This window comes from Salvelinus namaycush, chromosome 5 (genome assembly GCF_016432855.1).
Source record: "Salvelinus namaycush isolate Seneca chromosome 5, SaNama_1.0, whole genome shotgun sequence".
NCBI lineage: Eukaryota > Metazoa > Chordata > Actinopteri > Salmoniformes > Salmonidae > Salvelinus > Salvelinus namaycush.
In genome coordinates, this window is record NC_052311.1 from 55,786,616 (window position 1) to 55,804,054 (window position 17,439).

General features: G+C 41.3%; 3 protein-coding genes across 5 annotated transcripts; 1 reads left to right on the forward strand and 2 right to left on the reverse strand.

Annotated features, from left to right (window-relative positions):
- Positions 1-269: 269 nt before the first annotated feature.
- LOC120048516 (actin-binding Rho-activating protein-like) lies at positions 270-7,028 on the forward strand. Of its 2 annotated transcripts, none has more exons than XM_038994574.1 (2): positions 270-481; positions 5,611-7,028. In XM_038994574.1, the coding sequence occupies exon 2, from the start codon at positions 5,675-5,677 to the stop codon at positions 6,188-6,190; it is 516 nt and encodes a 171-aa protein (XP_038850502.1). In that variant the 5' UTR covers positions 270-481; positions 5,611-5,674; the 3' UTR covers positions 6,191-7,028. The 2 variants fall into 2 exon arrangements, with proteins under 2 accessions (XP_038850502.1, XP_038850501.1); XM_038994573.1 differs by having other exon boundaries at positions 270-477.
- A 209-nt stretch (positions 7,029-7,237) lies between these two features.
- LOC120048517 (histidine triad nucleotide-binding protein 3-like) lies at positions 7,238-11,796 on the reverse strand. 2 transcript variants are annotated; one of them, XM_038994577.1, is made up of 5 exons: positions 11,452-11,796; positions 11,004-11,121; positions 10,800-10,866; positions 9,462-9,588; positions 7,238-8,653 (listed from the first exon to the last, which is right to left on the reverse strand). In XM_038994577.1, exons 1-5 carry the CDS (start codon positions 11,587-11,589, stop codon positions 8,621-8,623), a joined length of 483 nt encoding a protein of 160 aa, XP_038850505.1. In that variant the 5' UTR covers positions 11,590-11,796; the 3' UTR covers positions 7,238-8,620. The 2 variants fall into 2 exon arrangements, with proteins under 2 accessions (XP_038850505.1, XP_038850503.1); XM_038994575.1 differs by having other exon boundaries at positions 10,800-10,869; positions 11,452-11,793.
- Positions 11,797-13,050: 1,254 nt separating this feature from the next.
- On the reverse strand, positions 13,051-16,557 carry LOC120047674 (nuclear receptor coactivator 7-like). Its single transcript, XM_038993225.1, has 6 exons — positions 16,423-16,557; positions 15,776-15,922; positions 15,253-15,405; positions 15,011-15,106; positions 14,715-14,788; positions 13,051-14,559 (listed from the first exon to the last, which is right to left on the reverse strand). The coding sequence occupies exons 1-6, from the start codon at positions 16,525-16,527 to the stop codon at positions 14,424-14,426; spliced, it is 711 nt and encodes a 236-aa protein (XP_038849153.1). The 5' UTR covers positions 16,528-16,557; the 3' UTR covers positions 13,051-14,423.
- Between the last annotated feature and the right edge of the window lie 882 nt (positions 16,558-17,439).

Genomic DNA, 17,439 nt, shown 5'->3' on the forward strand with positions numbered 1-17,439 from the left:
GTTTTAGTTTTGTCATTAACGTCTAAATCATTGTGTGCTTATTATTCTGTATAGCTGCTATATAACTGATTCATTTTACTGTAGAGGGAGCTAATGACCCACCAACTAAACATATCCCAAGGGTAACCGCTTTACTTCAGAATATCGCTCACTGACAGGGCACGTGACACCTCAACGATTGGATCAACATTTAGCCACTTGCATCATCACCACATTGTCATTGGCTACTTTGGATGCCCATCAGTGTTTTTCACTGTCCCAATGTAAAGTTCCATAGCATGGATACAATGTTGCTAACAGACACATGTTCCTCAGGCTATATCAGTGTTAGTGACAAGAAGTGTTAAGGTACCTAAAATCAAATATCAGGACCAATGTCAGCTATTCATAACGGGTCGACACGGACAGAAGAAAAAAATCTCGGAATAAGGAATATATCGACTTTGACATTGTAGCAGTGACACTTGTCACCTTACCGTATGTATGTTACTTTCAGTTTACAGATGTGTGCTCACTTTGCATTCCTATGTTTCTTGTCATGTAAAATTAATTTGTGCGAGATGAATGAATTGTTTTTCATTTATAACTCAATCTGGAACAGGGGTATCATGTACCCTAAAAATTTGAGGGGGCACAAAGTATGTGAGGATGGCAGGGGGTGGTCCCCTTCCAGAAGTTGTCGAATTTAGCATTTTTCAAACACTGGAAGCAGCTTTTTCCTGCAATCTAGAGCCATAATCATTATGCTTAATTCTATGTAAAAAAAAATATGTTTATTTTACTGCATATCTAAGCATACCTCCTGAGCTCTCTGTATCCTCCGGACTGGTGCTAGGTGGCTAGTAGTATTACAGAGAAACAACAAAATATTTAACAAAAAAAGTTTATAATATATACACTGCTCAAAAAAATAAAGGGAACACTTAAACAACACAATGTAACTCCAAGTCAATCACACTTCTATGAAATCAAACTGTCCACTTAGGAAGCAACACTGATTGACAATAAATTTCACATGCTGTTGTGCAAATGGAATAGACAAAAGGTGGAAATTATAGGCAATTAGCAAGACACCCCCAATAAAGGAGTGGTTCTGCAGGTGGTGACCACAGACCACTTCTCAGTTCCTATGCTTCCTGGCTGATGTTTTGGTCACTTTTGAATGCTGGCGGTGCTTTCACTCTAGTGGTAGCATGAGACGGAGTCTACAACCCACACAAGTGGCTCAGGTAGTGCAGCTCATCCAGGATGGCACATCAATACGAGCTGTGGCAAGAAGGTTTTTCTGTGTCTGTCAGCGTAGTGTCCAGAGCATGGAGACGCTACCAGGAGACAGGCCAGTACATCAGGAGACATGGAGGAGGCCGTAGGAGGGCAACAACCCAGCAGCAGGACCGCTACCTCCGCCTTTGTGCAAGGAGGAGCAGGAGGAGCACTGCCAGAGCCCTGCAAAATGACCTCCAGCAGGCCACAAATGTGCATGTGTCTGCTCAAACGGTCAGAAACAGACTCCATGAGGGTGGTATGAGGGCCCGACGTCCACAGGTGGGGGTTGTGCTTACAGCCCAACACCGTGCAGGACATTTGGCATTTGCCAGAGAACACCAAGATTGGCAAATTCGCCACTGGCGCCCTGTGCTCTTCACAGATGAAAGCAGGTTCACACGCACATGTGACAGACGTGATAGAGTCTGGAGACGCCGTGGAGAACGTTCTGCTGCCTGCAACATCCTCCAGCATGACCGGTTTGGCGGTGGGTCAGTCATGGTGTGGGGTGGCATTTCTTTGGGGGGCCGCACAGCCCTCCATGTGCTCGCCAGAGGTAGCCTGACTGCCATTAGGTACCGAGATGAGATCCTTAGACCCCTTGTGAGACCATATGCTGGTGCGGTTGGCCCTGGGTTCCTCCTAATGCAAGACAATGCTAGACCTCATGTGGCTGGAGTGTGTCAGCAGTTCCTGCAAGAGGAGGGAATTGATGCTATGGACTGGCCCGCCCGTTCCCCAGACCTGAATCTAATTGAGCACATCTGGGACATCATGTCTCGCTCCATCCACCAACGCCACGTTGCACCACAGACTGTCCAGGAGTTGGCGGATGCTTTAGTCCAGGTCTGGGAGGAGATCCCTCAGGAGACCATCCGCCACCTCATCAGGAGCATGCCCAGGCGTTGTAGGGAGGTCATACAGGCACGTGGAGGCCACACACACTACTGAGCCTCATTTTGACTTGTTTTAGGGACATTACATCAAAGTTGGATCAGCCTGTAGTGTGGTTTTCCACTTTAATTTTGAGTGTGACTCCAAATCCAGACCTCCATGGGTTGATAAATTTGATTTCCATTGATAATTTTTGTGTGATTTTGTTGTCAGCACATTCAACTATGTAAAGAAAAAAATATTTAATAAGAATATTTCATTCATTCAGATCTAGGATGTGTTATTTTAGTGTTCTCTTTATTTTTTTGAGCAGTGTATATATATACACTCAACAAAAATATAAATGCAACATGCAACCATTACAAAGATTTTACTGAGTTACCAGTCACAGATACCTTAAAAATAAACGTAGGGGCGTGGATCAGAAAACCAGTCAGTATCTGGTGTGACCACCATTTGCCTCATGCATCGCAACACATCTCCTTCTCACAGAGTTGATCAGGCAGATTGTGTCCTGTGGAATGTTGTCCCACTCCTCTTCAATGGCTGTGCGAAGTTGCTGGATATTAGCGGGAACTAGAACACACTGTCGTACACATCAATCCAGAGCATCCCAAACATGCTCAGTGGGCGATATGTCTGGTGAGTATGCAGGCCATGGAAGAACTGGGACATTTTCAGCTTCCAGAAATTGTGTATAGATCTTTGCGTTATAGGGCCGTGCATTATCATGCTGAAACATGAGATGATGGCGGCGGATGAATGGCACAATGGGCCTCAGGATCTCGTCACGGTATCTCTGTGCATTCAAATTGCCACCGATAAAATGCAATTGTGTTTGTTGTCCATAGCTTATGCCTGCCCATACCATAACCCTACCGCCACCATGAGGCACTCTGTTCAAAATGTTGACATCAGCAACCTGCTCGCCCACACAACGCCATACAGCTGTCTGCCATCTGAACTGTACAGTTGAAACCAGGATTCATCCGTGAAGAGCACACTTCTCCAGTGTGCCAGTGGCCATCGAAGATGAGCATTTGCCCACTGAAGTCGGTTACGACGCCGAACTGCAGTCAAGTCAAGACCCTGGTGAGGATGACGAGAACCCAGATGAGCTTCCCTGAGACGGTTTCTGACAGTTTGTCCAGAAATTCTTCAGTTGTGAAAACCCACAGTTTCATCAGCTGTCTGGGTGGCTGGTCTCATACGATCCCGCAGGTGAAGAAGTCGGATGTGAAGGTCCTTGGCTTGCATGGTTACACGTTGTCTGCGGTTGTGAGGCCGGTTGGACGTACTGCCAAATTCTTTAAAACAATGTTGGAGGCGGCTTATGGTAGAGAAATGAACATTCAATTATCCGGCAACAGCTCTGGTGGACATTCCTGCAGTCAGCATGCCAATTGCTTGACACATCTGTGGCATTCTGTTCTGTGACAGAACTGCATATTTTAGAGTGGCCTTTTATTGTCCCCAGCACAAGGTGCCCCTGTGTAATGCTTATGCTGTTTTATCAGCTTCTTGATATGCCACACCTGTCAGGTGGATGGATTATCTTGGCAAAAGAGAAATTCTCACTAAGAGGGACAGTACCAGTCAAAAGTTTGGACACGCCCACTCAAAGTTTTTTTTTTTTTTTACTATTTTCTACATTGTAGAATAATAGTGAACACATCAAAACTATGAAATAACACATATGGAATCATGTAGCAACCAAAAAAGTGTTAAACAAATCAAAATATATTTTATATTTGAGTTTCTTCAAAGTAGCCACCCTTTGCCTTGATGACAGCTTTGCACGCTCTTGGCATTCTCTCAACCAACTTCACCTGGAATGCTTTTCCAACAGTCTTGAACGAGTTCCCACATATGTTGAGCACTTGTTGGATGCTTTTCCTTCACTCTGCTGTCCAACTCATCCCAAACCATCTCAATTGGGTTGAGGTTGGGTGATTGTGTAGGCCAGGTCATCTGATGCAGCACTCCATCACTTCTTGGTCAAATAGCCCTTACACAGGCTGGAGTGTATGTTGGGTCATTGTCCTGTTGAAAAACAAATGACAGTCCCACTAAGCGCAAACCTGATGGAATGGTGTATCGCTGCAGAATGCTGTGGTAGCCATGCTGGTTAAGTGTGACTTGAATTCTAAATAGATCACTGACAGTGTCACCGGCAAACCACCCCCACACCATCACACCTCCTCCTCCATGTTTCACGGTGGGAACTACACTCTGCGTCTCACAGACACAGCGGTTGGAACCAACAATCTCTAATTTGGACTCATCAGACCAAAGGACAGATTTCCACCAGTCTAATGTCCATTGCTCGTGTTTCTTGGCCCAAGCAAGTCTCTTCTTCTTCTTGGTATCCTTTAGTAGTGGTTTCTTTGCAGCACTTCGACCATGAAGGCCTGATTCACAGTCTCCTCTGAACAGTTAATGTTGAGATGTGTCTGTTACTTGAACTCAGTGAAGCATTTATTTGGGCTGTAATTTCTGAGGCTGGTAACTCTAATGAACTTATCCTCTGCAGCAGAGGTAACTCTGGGTCTTCCTTTCCTGTGGCGGTCCTCATGAGAGCCAGTTTCGTTATAGCTCTTGATGGTTTTTACGACTGCACTTGAAGAAACTTTCAAAGTTCTTCAAATGTTCTGGGTTGACTGACCTTCATGTCTTAAAGTAACGGACTGTTGTTTCTCTTTGCTTATTTGAGCTGTTCTTGCCATAATATGGACTTGGTCTTCTACTAAATAGGGCAATCTTCTGTATACCACCCCTACCTTGTCACAACACAACTGATTGGCTCAAACACATTAAGAAGGAAAGATATTCCACAAATTAACTTTTAACAAGGCACACCTGTTAATTGAAATGCATTCCTGGTGACTACCTCATGAAGCTGGTTGAGAGAAGTGTGTGTGCAAAGCTGTCATCAAGGCAAAGGGTGGCTACTTTGAAGATTCTCAAATATAATATATATTTTGATTTGTTTAACACTTTTTTGGTTACTACATTCCAAGTGTTATTTCATAGCTTTGATGTCTTCACTGTTATTCTACAATGTAGAACATTTTAGAGTAAGGAAACCCCTTGAAATGAGTAGGTGTGTCCAAACTTTTGACTGGTACTGTATAAATATATATTTGTATATTTGTTTACAGGACAAATCTGAGGGGGCACGTGCCCTTGTGCCTCCTATGGGTATGATACCGCTGATCTGGAAGAACTCTCACCTTCATCATAGCATTAGTAGGATGATGACCTGTTATTATAACTTTATAACTAATATAGTTTATCATAACTTCATTTAGGGTGTAATTAAGTGTTTAAATAGGCTATTTCTGATTATTAATTTGTCTTCGTAAATTAGAAATAGGCCTAGGCTACCATACACAGACATGTAATTGTGCTCTCAACAGTTGTTCATTGAAACTTTTATTACACCCACAGAAAATGAACTATGCCTAAAAGTGGACGGATCACTTAATATGTACAAGACATCTGAGACACCACCATGGAGAACAACGATGCACCTGTCGAGTGTAACGATGACAGGACAGTGTGTGTGACATCAGTGAAAGGGTTAAAGGACAACTGGCAGAGATGGTCCAACGAGCACCAGGAGTACCAGAAACACAACCCCTTCAGTAACGACCGGGGGGCTATGGTGAGTGTGACTGCCCAGCAGCAGAGGCTCCAGCGGGACCAGGCTGGCTACGGGAAGCCCCTGGAGGGCTCCTTGACAGAGCAGAGGGGCCAGGACGCCCACGTCCACATCAGCCGGGAGGTGGAGGAGCTCTGCCAGGTGATCAGGGACATCGGGGAGAGCCGTGGCGGTGGGGACGGAGGCAGCGAGAAGAGACCTATGGTGACGGTGGAGTTTGGGAAGCTGTTTGAGCACTATGTGAACATCTCCAACAAGGTGGTGGGGATCCTGCTGAGGGCCAGAAAACAAGGCCTGGTCAGCTTTGAAGGGGAGATGCTGTGGCAGGGGCAGGATGACCAGGTCCTCATCACACTGCTACAGTGACCAGGGTGAAATGACAGGGTCGCCATTATGCTGCTTCAGTGACCAGGTTGATGCAGCCGATGGACAAGACGGTAACCAAGGACCTGTCCAGAAACATCCCCTAGCCCTTAGGCACTCATGTACAGTAGTTGTGAAAGGATTGGATAGGTCTAAGCAATATGATGAAAATTACATTAGGTAGCAAGGTGCAGCTTCAACACCTATCAATTCTTTCAGATTTACACCTGCACCTAGTAGGGGTAGTTGTTTCTGGGCAGGGCCCAAGAGAACCAAACTGTGGCAGCAGTGACATGCAATATGGTGCTGTAGGATGAACCTGAGCTTATTGGCCTGAATGGACTTTGCGTTGCATTCCCAGTTACACCACACCGCTACACTGTAATCTACATAGCGTTTACAATGTTCCTTAGCAACCTTTGTAATTAGACACAGAGGAAAGGTGTACTTTTTAGGGCACAAATACAACACACTGACACTGTAGGCAAATGTTAGAAATTCTGGAAGTAGGCTATGAAACTGCATACATGGTTGACAATGTAGCAAAATGTACCACCGTTATATTTACATTCAGTAGAAATAGCACATCACTTTTTGGGCCACTGGCATTTGTGGAATTCACATTGTTCAACCTAACAAGGGTTGTTTGAGGAATGCTTTTGCAGCTACTTGCACTCATAACACAATATGATGAAATATACTGTAACACTTTACTCATTTGAAAAATTATTATTTTGTCACCAATTAATATACTTTATTCCACACACACACACACGTGTTCATGTTTACAAAGGAAAGCACTGATGTTTTTCAATAAAGTCTTCCAACAGATCACCAAAAATGACTGTTAATTCATGATAAATTACATTAGAATGATAGGTAACACTTTATGTAAAGCCTGCATAACATATACTTTTTATAAGGCATTAGAAAAGGGTCATAAACATTTATATCAAGTCATAAAGCCTTATAACTGCATACTTTACATTAAGTGTTACTGAATGATGTTTCCCATTAATGAGAGACCAGGAAGGAAATCTAATACCCTAGTGGAGGCAGCAATGCATCATTTATTTAACCTAACCATGAACAACCATTTACATAAATACATGTTGAGATTTTTTTACAGCGACACGTCAACCAATAAATACAAACACATGACGCTCTCAATTTCATGCAGCAGCATACAACTAAACATACATTACATAACCGAAAGGTTGCTAGATCGAATCCCAGAGCTGACAAGGTAAAAATCTGTCGTTCTGCCCCTGAACAAGGCAATTAACCCACTGTTCCTAGACCGTCATTGTAAATAAGAATTTGTTCTTAACTGACTTGCCTAGTTAAATAAAAGGTCAAATTTATATATTTTTTTAAATAATTACTTTGTTGAGTGTTCCATCAGGCTGCAGTGCATAACAAAATTAAGAATCACTCTCCAACATTCATAATCAAATAACACAGTTAATGTAGTGTATTGTGTTAAAAGAATGTGTGACTCAAACAATTGTTTATGGATGACTGAGCTCCTACTATTATGTATCTTGATGAATTAGTAATGTAAGTATTATTCAGTGAATATATTAAACCTCCACACCAGTGTATACTTCCATTTTACTCTTTGATCATATATGATTGATTACCATTCATGCAAAACAGTTGCTTTTCTGACCACTTGACTGAGGCCTAAAAGAGCTCATACTTCTCATTATGTTTCTCTGCTTTCAGTTATTTTACCTCATAATACAGGATCCTGTTGACAGTGACTGCATCGTGAATGGCACACTATTCATTGAACTACTTTTGAGCCCTATAGGAAAAGGGTGCCATTTGAGATGCCGGCCAGTGGCACAATGCACATGCATTACTCATCTTTATCAAAGGTATCCTGCAATGACACTTACAGTATGTTTCCCAGTCCCAATACATCCCATTCACTTACCATTCTCAGGTCTCCTGGTCATGATCACTTAGGAATGCCTTTACGTTACTAATTGTTCTTTACATTAATACTGAAGCCTATGCACAAACATGTATATTTGTATCACTTTGATATCTTTCTTTACCACGGGAAAAATGACCCCAAAATCATTCCAGTCATTACAATTTCATATACCATGGTAAAAGAAAAATAAAGCGTAACAATTGGTAATTTTCATAAAAGTCTTTAAAATTAGAAGAAAGGAAAAAATATTTGTCTTAATTTCTGATTTGGCTGTTTGATACTAGAATTAAAAACCTCAGTTGAGTTGATTTGTAACATCATCACTAGTCTCACTGTAACCTGCTAGGGAGTACAGTACACTCACACAGAGAACCACGGAGGAAGACCAGACCAGTCCTGACCTGCTCACTACTTCACTACTAGTAAGGTAACCCCGTTTCTCACTGAACCAGCCCAGACTGCAACCCACGATTCAGTTGGTCTCTCCCTTAAGAGTTCAGCTGCTGAATCAACTGGTCCGCCTGCAGTAGACAAACACACATAGTACAATAATAAATAAATGACAATTCATGGCTTCTTCATGGCTTTTTGATGTCTGAATTTCCAGTCCATTGTCACGCTCATGTAGTGTATCTAAAGGTAGAAAAACAAAGGCTCTTGCATGAGGTGAGAGCCTGCAAACCAACCTGATAGGAATAGACTGATATGGGTGAGTGTCCCTGACATACTGTATAGATGACCATCCTTTAACCTGGGAAGACCCATATACACACCAAAGGCAGACACAGGTAAAAACAGGTTTCCTAGTCCGGTGTATTTGGGGCTTTAGTCACCTTACTTCATCCCAACAGATTTCCCCAGTACAGTAGTCTCCACATGGAGTTAATCGACCATGAAAGCTGGCAGTGATAATGCAGTGAGAGATTAGTGTTGGCTGACTGGCTCTTAACAGATGACAACAACACAACAGCCAGAGTTAAATAAAAGAGCTGCTAGAACAGTGAGGCACAATGGAGCTGTTCATCAGCTGCCAATCTAGACTGTCTAACTATATGTTTAAAAAAAGAGGCCTCTTTCCCAAACACAATGCTAACAAGCTACTCTGACAAGTCTAAATGAGTGGAGTTGATGTGTTGGTGTCCAGGTGCTGTCAAGGCAGCAAGGCAAGGGAAATTATTGCTCTATCCCGACTTTGGTACTGTACGAACACTGAACTCAATAGATGGACAATATTACCACAGAACAGACAATGTGGGGGGAATAGTGAAACATTTATCACACAAATTCTGACAGCTACTGTACTACAATGGCCATTTGAAAGAGACTTACCGTGACAAACCAATAGGAGTTGGGTCTGTAGAAGAGGCGGGACATGAAGCCCATTTGACTGGCAGGTGCCAACACATGGAGATGCAGGTGAGAGACAGAACAGAATGGGGGCCAGTGGAAGCCAAACCTGTAGACAGAAGCAGGCAATGTTTCATATTTTTTTGTCTTTGCATGATCTGCTGTGACAACAGCAGCATGTTCAAAATGCAAAATTCTACAGACTGCTCAAATCAAATCAAATTTTATTTGTCACATACACATGGTTAGCAGATGTTAATGCGAGTGTAGCGAAATGCTTGTGCTTCTAGTTCCGACAATGCAGTAATAACCAACAAGTAATCTAACCTAACAATTCCACAACTAATACCTTATACACACAAGTGTAAAGGGATAAAGAATATGTACATAAAGATATATGAATGAGTGATGGTACAGAACGGCATAGGCAAGATGCAGTCGATGGTATAGAGTACAGTATATACATATGAGATGAGTAATGTAGGGTATGTAAACATAAAGTGGCATAGTTTAAAGTGGCTAGTGATACATGTATTACATAAAGATGGCAAGATGCAGTAGATGATATAGAGTACAGTATATACATATACATATGAGATGAGTAATGTAGGGTATGTAAACATTATATTAAGTGGCATTGTTTAAAGTGGCTAGTGGTACATTTTTACATAATTTCCATCAATTCCCATTATTAAAGTGGCTGGAGTTGAGTCAGTATGTTGGCAGCGGCCACTAAATGTTAGTGGTGGCTGTTTAACAGTCTGATGGCCTTGAGATAGAAGCTGTTTTTCAGTCTCTCGGTCCCTGCTTTGATGCACCTGTACTGACCTCGCCTTCTGGATGATAGCGGGGTGAACAGGCAGTGGCTTGGGTGCTGAATGTGATTTGCTGTTGTATGTCATTGCATTAAGCCAAACCAATCAACTATGCATGCATAGCAAACATTTGGCCTATACAATTGGAGCCACTTGTTAAAAGGGCCGGGACGATACCAGTATTGCAACACTCGTCAGTATCGTGGCAAAGAAACAAAATCACAACATGGATTTAACTTATTTAGGAAAACAGCCCTAATGTTGGGAAAATACATTTTGTTGTCATCTAGTCACATTTGTTCATTTTTTCAGGCTAAATCACACAATACTTTGCATACAGCAGGTTTTTAAAGAACCAAAGAGTTGTCTGCTTGTATTGAATTTTTTTGCCATGGAAAACATATCTCAATACTGGTATTGTCACAGCCCTAATAACATCTGAAGATTGAAAAACGCTCCTTCATTTGAATCATGTGACATTGACTGGAGAATGTTGTGGTCATACCTAACATCGCTGAGGTCTAAGACATTGTTCTTCTGAAGGATCTCCATCCCTATCTCCACCATCTTCTCTACTGATCACACACACAGAAGGATAATCAGTTAGACACACACACACACACACACACACACACACACACACACACACACACACACACACACACACACACACACACACACACACACACACACCTTTAAAGTTGCATACCTAATGACACATGCTCTTTACTGAGGGATTTACAGTTTCCAACATGTCTCGTGGGCACAACCAGGTAATGATGGGGAGCTCCAGGCTTGATGTCCCTGAAGCAAGATACCTCCTCGTCCTGTCAAGCAATACGAAGTCAAACACATGGGGTGGTCACTCGCTGGTTCAACTAGGACGTCCATCACAATCAGCATTGTTTTCAGTTTGGAAGCTAACCTGCCTAAAAACTATTTTTGAGATCAATAATGTATATTGTTTCCAGATAGCTATGGAGTATGATTATGGAACAAAGGGGATAACGGATTAGCTAAAATGACCTGTCGTTAACTGTCAGTGGTCATCATTGTCGCCGTTTATCTGACAGCTAACATAGCTAGCTAACGTTAGTTAACGTAACGTTAGCCTAGCTAGCTAGTTTGTTTAGTGTCAATAATTCACTCATACTTACAACATGAAGAATCTCCGTGCCCATCTCATTGTTGACAACCTTGCAGAATATGCATTTCTTTTCGTAACCTTCGCCTTGACCTACGTTTATTTTAGAAATATCAACATATTCAGGTTCTGACCCCTCGTTGGTTGCCATATCTATTGGACGTCATTAGTTACCACAGCCACAAAGTCATAAACCCCACCTATTTCTACAATGTATTTTCTTAAAATGTGATTTTAAACCTAACCTTAACTCTAACCTTAACCACCCTGCTAACCTTATGCCTAGACAATTTTAACTTTGTGGCTGTGGTAATTAGTGGAAACCATATTGTCGGTGAGACTGGGACCTATCATCAACGAAGGAATACAAGTGGATCAAGCGGTTATCGTTGGTGAGTCAAAGGGAAAAGCAAACATTTACCCAATTTGGCAGTACGCACTAATGACCACCTGAAGGCGGAAGTGAAACACGTCCCTCACTGAATCAGTCTAGATAAAATATTTACATTTTAGTCATTTAACAGATATGCTTTTCTATTTTCTGCCACGTCTTCAACATGTATAAGTTAATGCATCGGTTATATTACATTGTTGTTTTTTCCTAAATGATTTAAAGATGGGATTTTCTAATCCATTTTCGTGTTCTGCAGCAGCCAGACCTAGGAAAAGAACGATACAGATTAACTTGATTTTTTTCTGATCATAGCCTATACTTTAGTTGATCTAACTCCTCCTTACTATTTACAGTAATAAAGATGTGCTCAATTTAGGTATTTTGTATTTTATTAGGATACCCATTAGCTCTTGCGAAAGCACATTAGGCTGCATCCTATGTAGGCCTCGTTTTTGAGATTGCAGGTGTCGTTTTCATTAAACAAACGTCCTTTCTTTGACAGTACAACAAGATGTAAATCAATGCTGTGACATTTTATAATTTCTTTCAAAACCAATACTTGTACAATGACTGATGTGTGACTACTGAGGTGGCCTTAGGCTACCTATTGCTAGATTCATTTCAACATACAGAAATGACTGGGCATCTAGTATGATATTTCAAACTACTGGGTTAATCTAAAACATGTCATATATCCTTTTGTTATCATAAATCTTGTTTTTATATTGTTGTTGATGAGATGAATATTAGTATTACTATTTCAGGCAATGATGCTTATTGATCTTATAACAATCAGTCACATAATCACACAGGTTTAAAGCACATTTTTGTCACCTGGAAATGCAGAATTTTAATAAGAAGCCATTAACAGTGCCAGCACTGTACAGCACACATACAAAAAAAACATACATACTTACAAACTCAACACATACAAATAGAACAGAACAAAGCAAACAGAACAAAATACTTCCCTCGATAACATTTCTTTAAATAGTGGTTAGAGCGTTGGACTTGTAACCGAAAGGTTGCAAGATCGAATCCCCGAGCTGACATGGTAAAAATCTGTCGTTCTGCCCCTGAACAAGACAATTAACCCACTGTTCCTAGGCCGTCATTGAAAATAAGAATTTGTTCTTAACTGACTTGCCTAGTTAAATAAAGGTAAAATAAAAATATATATACTTTTTTTTTATAGCAAATATAAAAAACATCAAAGTAATGTGAAGAACATGCCAAATTAAAATAATTGGTACATCTTATATCCTGTTTCGTTCTTTACATTTTTTTTCATTATTCTCTTTTAGAAATGTAAGAAAACATTTAACATGGGATTTAAACCCATACCTTTAGTACAAACCATTAGAGGCCACAAGTGAATGGACTTCCAGGTATTTCTAAAGGTTTTAGTTCCACAGGTGCTTTTAGCAGTTCTAAGAGACAGTACTCTGCCGTGGCTGTTTCTGGACCTGAGTGTTGTGTGTGTGAGGAATCCCTAGGGGGCATCTGATGTTGTACCCTTGTAACCAAGACAAATAAATAAATACAAAATAGTAGTCTAAATTAGTTGGGTAGTACAGCAGTGTTTTCATCTTAGCCTCTATAAAGTTTAAAGCTTATGATGGAATTGTAATGAGAATAGGATCTTACTCTAAAATGGGCTTTGGTTGTAAATGCTGTTCATAACAAAGGATTGATTGAGGGTTTAAAATGTAGATGTCTAGAACCAGTTGTAATGTTGGTATTGGACAGAGCTTGTTCAGTAGCAGGTATTGAGCAGCAAACAGTAGGACCCTGTAAAACAGCCTGTCTATCTTTCACCATACAGTCCTCAGTTAACCAGGCAAAACACAGATACAACCCAAGTTAATGCTGGTATAATAGGTTACGCGCTAGTAAAACACAGGTAAAACCAGCCTAAAAGTCACTCGACCAGGTTTTACACAGGACAAACCCAGAGGAGAATGATTGCCCCCTCTCATTCAAGGCCAACCACAGTACTGCAGGCATTATTTGCAGAACACAGGATCACCATTATAGTGAATGGGAAGATGGCAATCTTCATGGTCAATCTTTGTGTAAATAAAATAATAACAAACAAAACAATAATGGTACTAATAATTGATTCTATTATACCATATGTATGTGCTTGAACCGATTATTTTAAAATCGCACACAGAATAAGTCATTTTCATAATTTCGTAGCTAATGGCAGTGTGCATTACCCCAATCTGCCTTCAACGTGAAATATTCAATGAGAGGGGGCAGCACTGAGCTAGCCTGCAGTGTCACATTCTGGAGTAGCTCAAACTAAGCATGTTATGCCTACGTAAATCTCCCACATGAGACGCCATCTTAACGGACTTCCTTGGCTTCAAATGCACTATTGACTTTTCACATAGCAATGATTGGTGTCACGTGATCGATGGCTTTGTCCGTTCATATATGAATTAAGCTTACTGTACTCTAACAGCTTGAACACAGGCTAAACCTCACTGAACACAAGTAAAGCCATTTGTAAACCATAGATAGAAATGGCTCTGGCTTTTTTCTCTCTCTTTTCCGCTTCTGAGTCTCTCAGTGTCTCGCTCTGTTTACTGGACAGTCCAGACCTCCAGGTCCTGCACTATGAAGTCTTGCTGGGTGGACAGGGGCTGGTTGTTGAAGGTGTGACAGGAGTAGCTGGCACCGTGGTACAGATCAGCATCCAGCCACAGGCCAAAAAGCCCCCTAGAGGTCAACAAGAGAAACATATATCAGACCAGAGGGATGAGGTTTAGCCTATCTGATCTGTAGACATCAATGAGTTTGTGGAAGCTAACTAGATTTACTTTTAGATGATAACGGCTTAGGTATTTCTGATAAAGAAAATTCTGAACACTTACCCTCCTCCACCAATCTGTAGAGAGTCCATATGCCCCCAAATGAAGTACGAGTTCTCACCACTCCACCTGTAGGCCTGTGTGAAGAGAGAGGTGTCAGACTAACTCACGACAGTCAGGGGAAAGATACTGTGATGTGGACCACAGCCTATTAACTTCAACAACAGGGGCTGTATCTAAATTGACACCCTATTCCCTATAGTACAAAGGTAAGCTCTGGTTAAACGTAGAAGTGGACTATATAGTGAATAGGATGCCATTTTGGACAAAGCCGTGCACACAACAGTATGCAGTGTTACCTTGAATGCAGGGTCGAGGCTGTAGACAAAAGTCTCTCCTGTTCCGTAGCAACAGTCACTCACTCTGAAGGGATGGGAGGAGAAGGCACCAAACACCTAAGAGAGAGGGAAACAAACCTATTAGCATTTTACTGGGATCGTATGACCCATTCATAATGTAATAACATTGTAATAGCAGTACATGGATGTAACAGTACGTTAGATGTCAGTCATATAGAACAGTGCGTTGTTGAGATGTCTACCTTTTTTTCCATGTCTTTGATGACCAGAAGCACAGGACTGTCGATGTGGGCCATTTGCCTGTACAGAGTCTTCAGGCTGGTGCCATGAATGGCTGTGCTGTAGACCAGGTTCCATGGATACCCCTGTGTCCTTGCTGGCATGTGATTGGCTAGCTGGGGTTTCAGAAACAGAGGATGAGATGGATGATGAGAAAATGTCCCATTAAATTCACATGTCAACGCTGTGTAGTGCTGAGATTAGTATGTGCACTTTATTTGCCCAGAACTCAGTATAAATTGAAGAACCAAAAAAAAGTCCCATATTTAGCTTTGTACATATCAAATAAACCAAAGCACTAAGTTCCTCCCATGAGCTGGCAGTGTAGCCTATATAGTGCTGGGAGATGATTGCTTAACTTTTCCTTTACTTCATTGGGTTTATTTGATAGGTACAAAGCACCTTCATCAACATTTCTGTAAACGTGCTAGAGTTGACTGTATTAGCCACAGTGTTTCGATGTGGTGTAGGTTAACAGTAACTCACACTCTCGATGTGGTGGTCATTGAGGAGCTGGCTGTGGTTTCGGAGAACAGGAAGTAAGTCCTCAGGCTCCTCGTCCTCAGAGCGGTTACCCTCCTCTGAGCTGCACACGCTCCGTCGACACTTCACTGCATCCTTCCCTGTGATGATCTGCAAGGAAATAACCACAAACTCTTTAAGGGGAAAGTTCATGCAAATTACAAAATGACACATTGATTATGTCCCCGATATTATAATTTTCCATGTTCAAATTATCTTAAAGTAACTTTATTAAGGTACACAATCAATTTAAGATATTTCAAGATGATTTGGACATGAAACCACAACTCTGTTCACTCTTTTTCTCTTTGCTGTTAGTTTCTTAACCACACTGATATTGTAAAACATAAGGCTGAGTGATTAACTGACTCAAAAGCAAACACAAACGCAAACACACATAAAACATGAAACCACCCACAATCAGTGTTAGTGAGGGTGGGTGATAAAAGACTAAATACAATAATTTATTCAAACCTTTCACCAAGAAATTACAATTGTTGCAGACCACCCAAAAACGACTCGTCAATCAACAAAAAAGGCATACAAACTAGTACATTATCTCACGCTAAACATTACAATTCATGAACATCTGAGTATAGTTAGCAACCCACCTCTACATATGGCTCCAGACATTTGTTTGCAAAGTAAAGCACCTTGATGTTCTCCTGCATTGGTCTCATGTCTACTAATATTCCTCTTAGTCTAACACAACTCATGTATACTAATAATGTAACATTAGCCTTAGTATATGATACTGTATGTACCACAGGCACAGGCAAGAGTGTGAACTGATAACCTGTACCCAACCATCAAATGCTCTCTCTTACATCATTCAAGTTTCATCCCCCTAAATATCATTGGCTGATAGCAGCCCTGCTTATGGTAATGTCATTGGCCACCTCTGTTTTGTGGTTCAGATTCATTTCTCGAAAAACAGGATGTCATTTTCAGTTAACTGAATTATGGGAAGTATGCCCAAATATGGGATGTCCACCAGGTTTGAGCTAGCAAAGTATGTCATGATTGCACTAACAGCAGTGGGCAAACAAATATGTAGCCTGGGTTCTAGTCTGTGTCTGCTAACCTTCCACTCCTTGTACTCCATGCCATATGCCAAACATGTTTAGCATTATGAGAAGTGGCAAGAAGTGGAATGTTAGGAGAAGAAGACTGGTACCCAGGCTAACAAATCTGTGCCTTGCAGCGACAATAGTTCATAGATATTTCATCACAAAAAACCTAACCTGGATAAATAAATGTCAAATAAAAAAAGTTTCAAACTTGCTTAAAATCTATTATTTCATACTTGATTCATTTTTCTAATCCATTCTTTATAATGATAAACTGCTCTCATTGTATTAGAGATAGAGATCCTTGAGAGATAGAGATCCTTCAGTCAGAACTCACCTCCCAGTTTTTGGAGGCAGGGGCAGCTGGGTCGAGGAATAACTTGTCAATCACAGCCAGCTTGTCTTTCTCCACTACCAGGTAGTGGTGTCACGCCCTGGCCTTAGTTATCTTTGTTTTCTTGATTATTTTAGTTAGGACAGGGTGTGACATGGGGGATGTATGTGTTTTGTATTGTCTAGGGTTTTTTGTATGTTTATGGGGCAGTGTCTAGTCTAGGT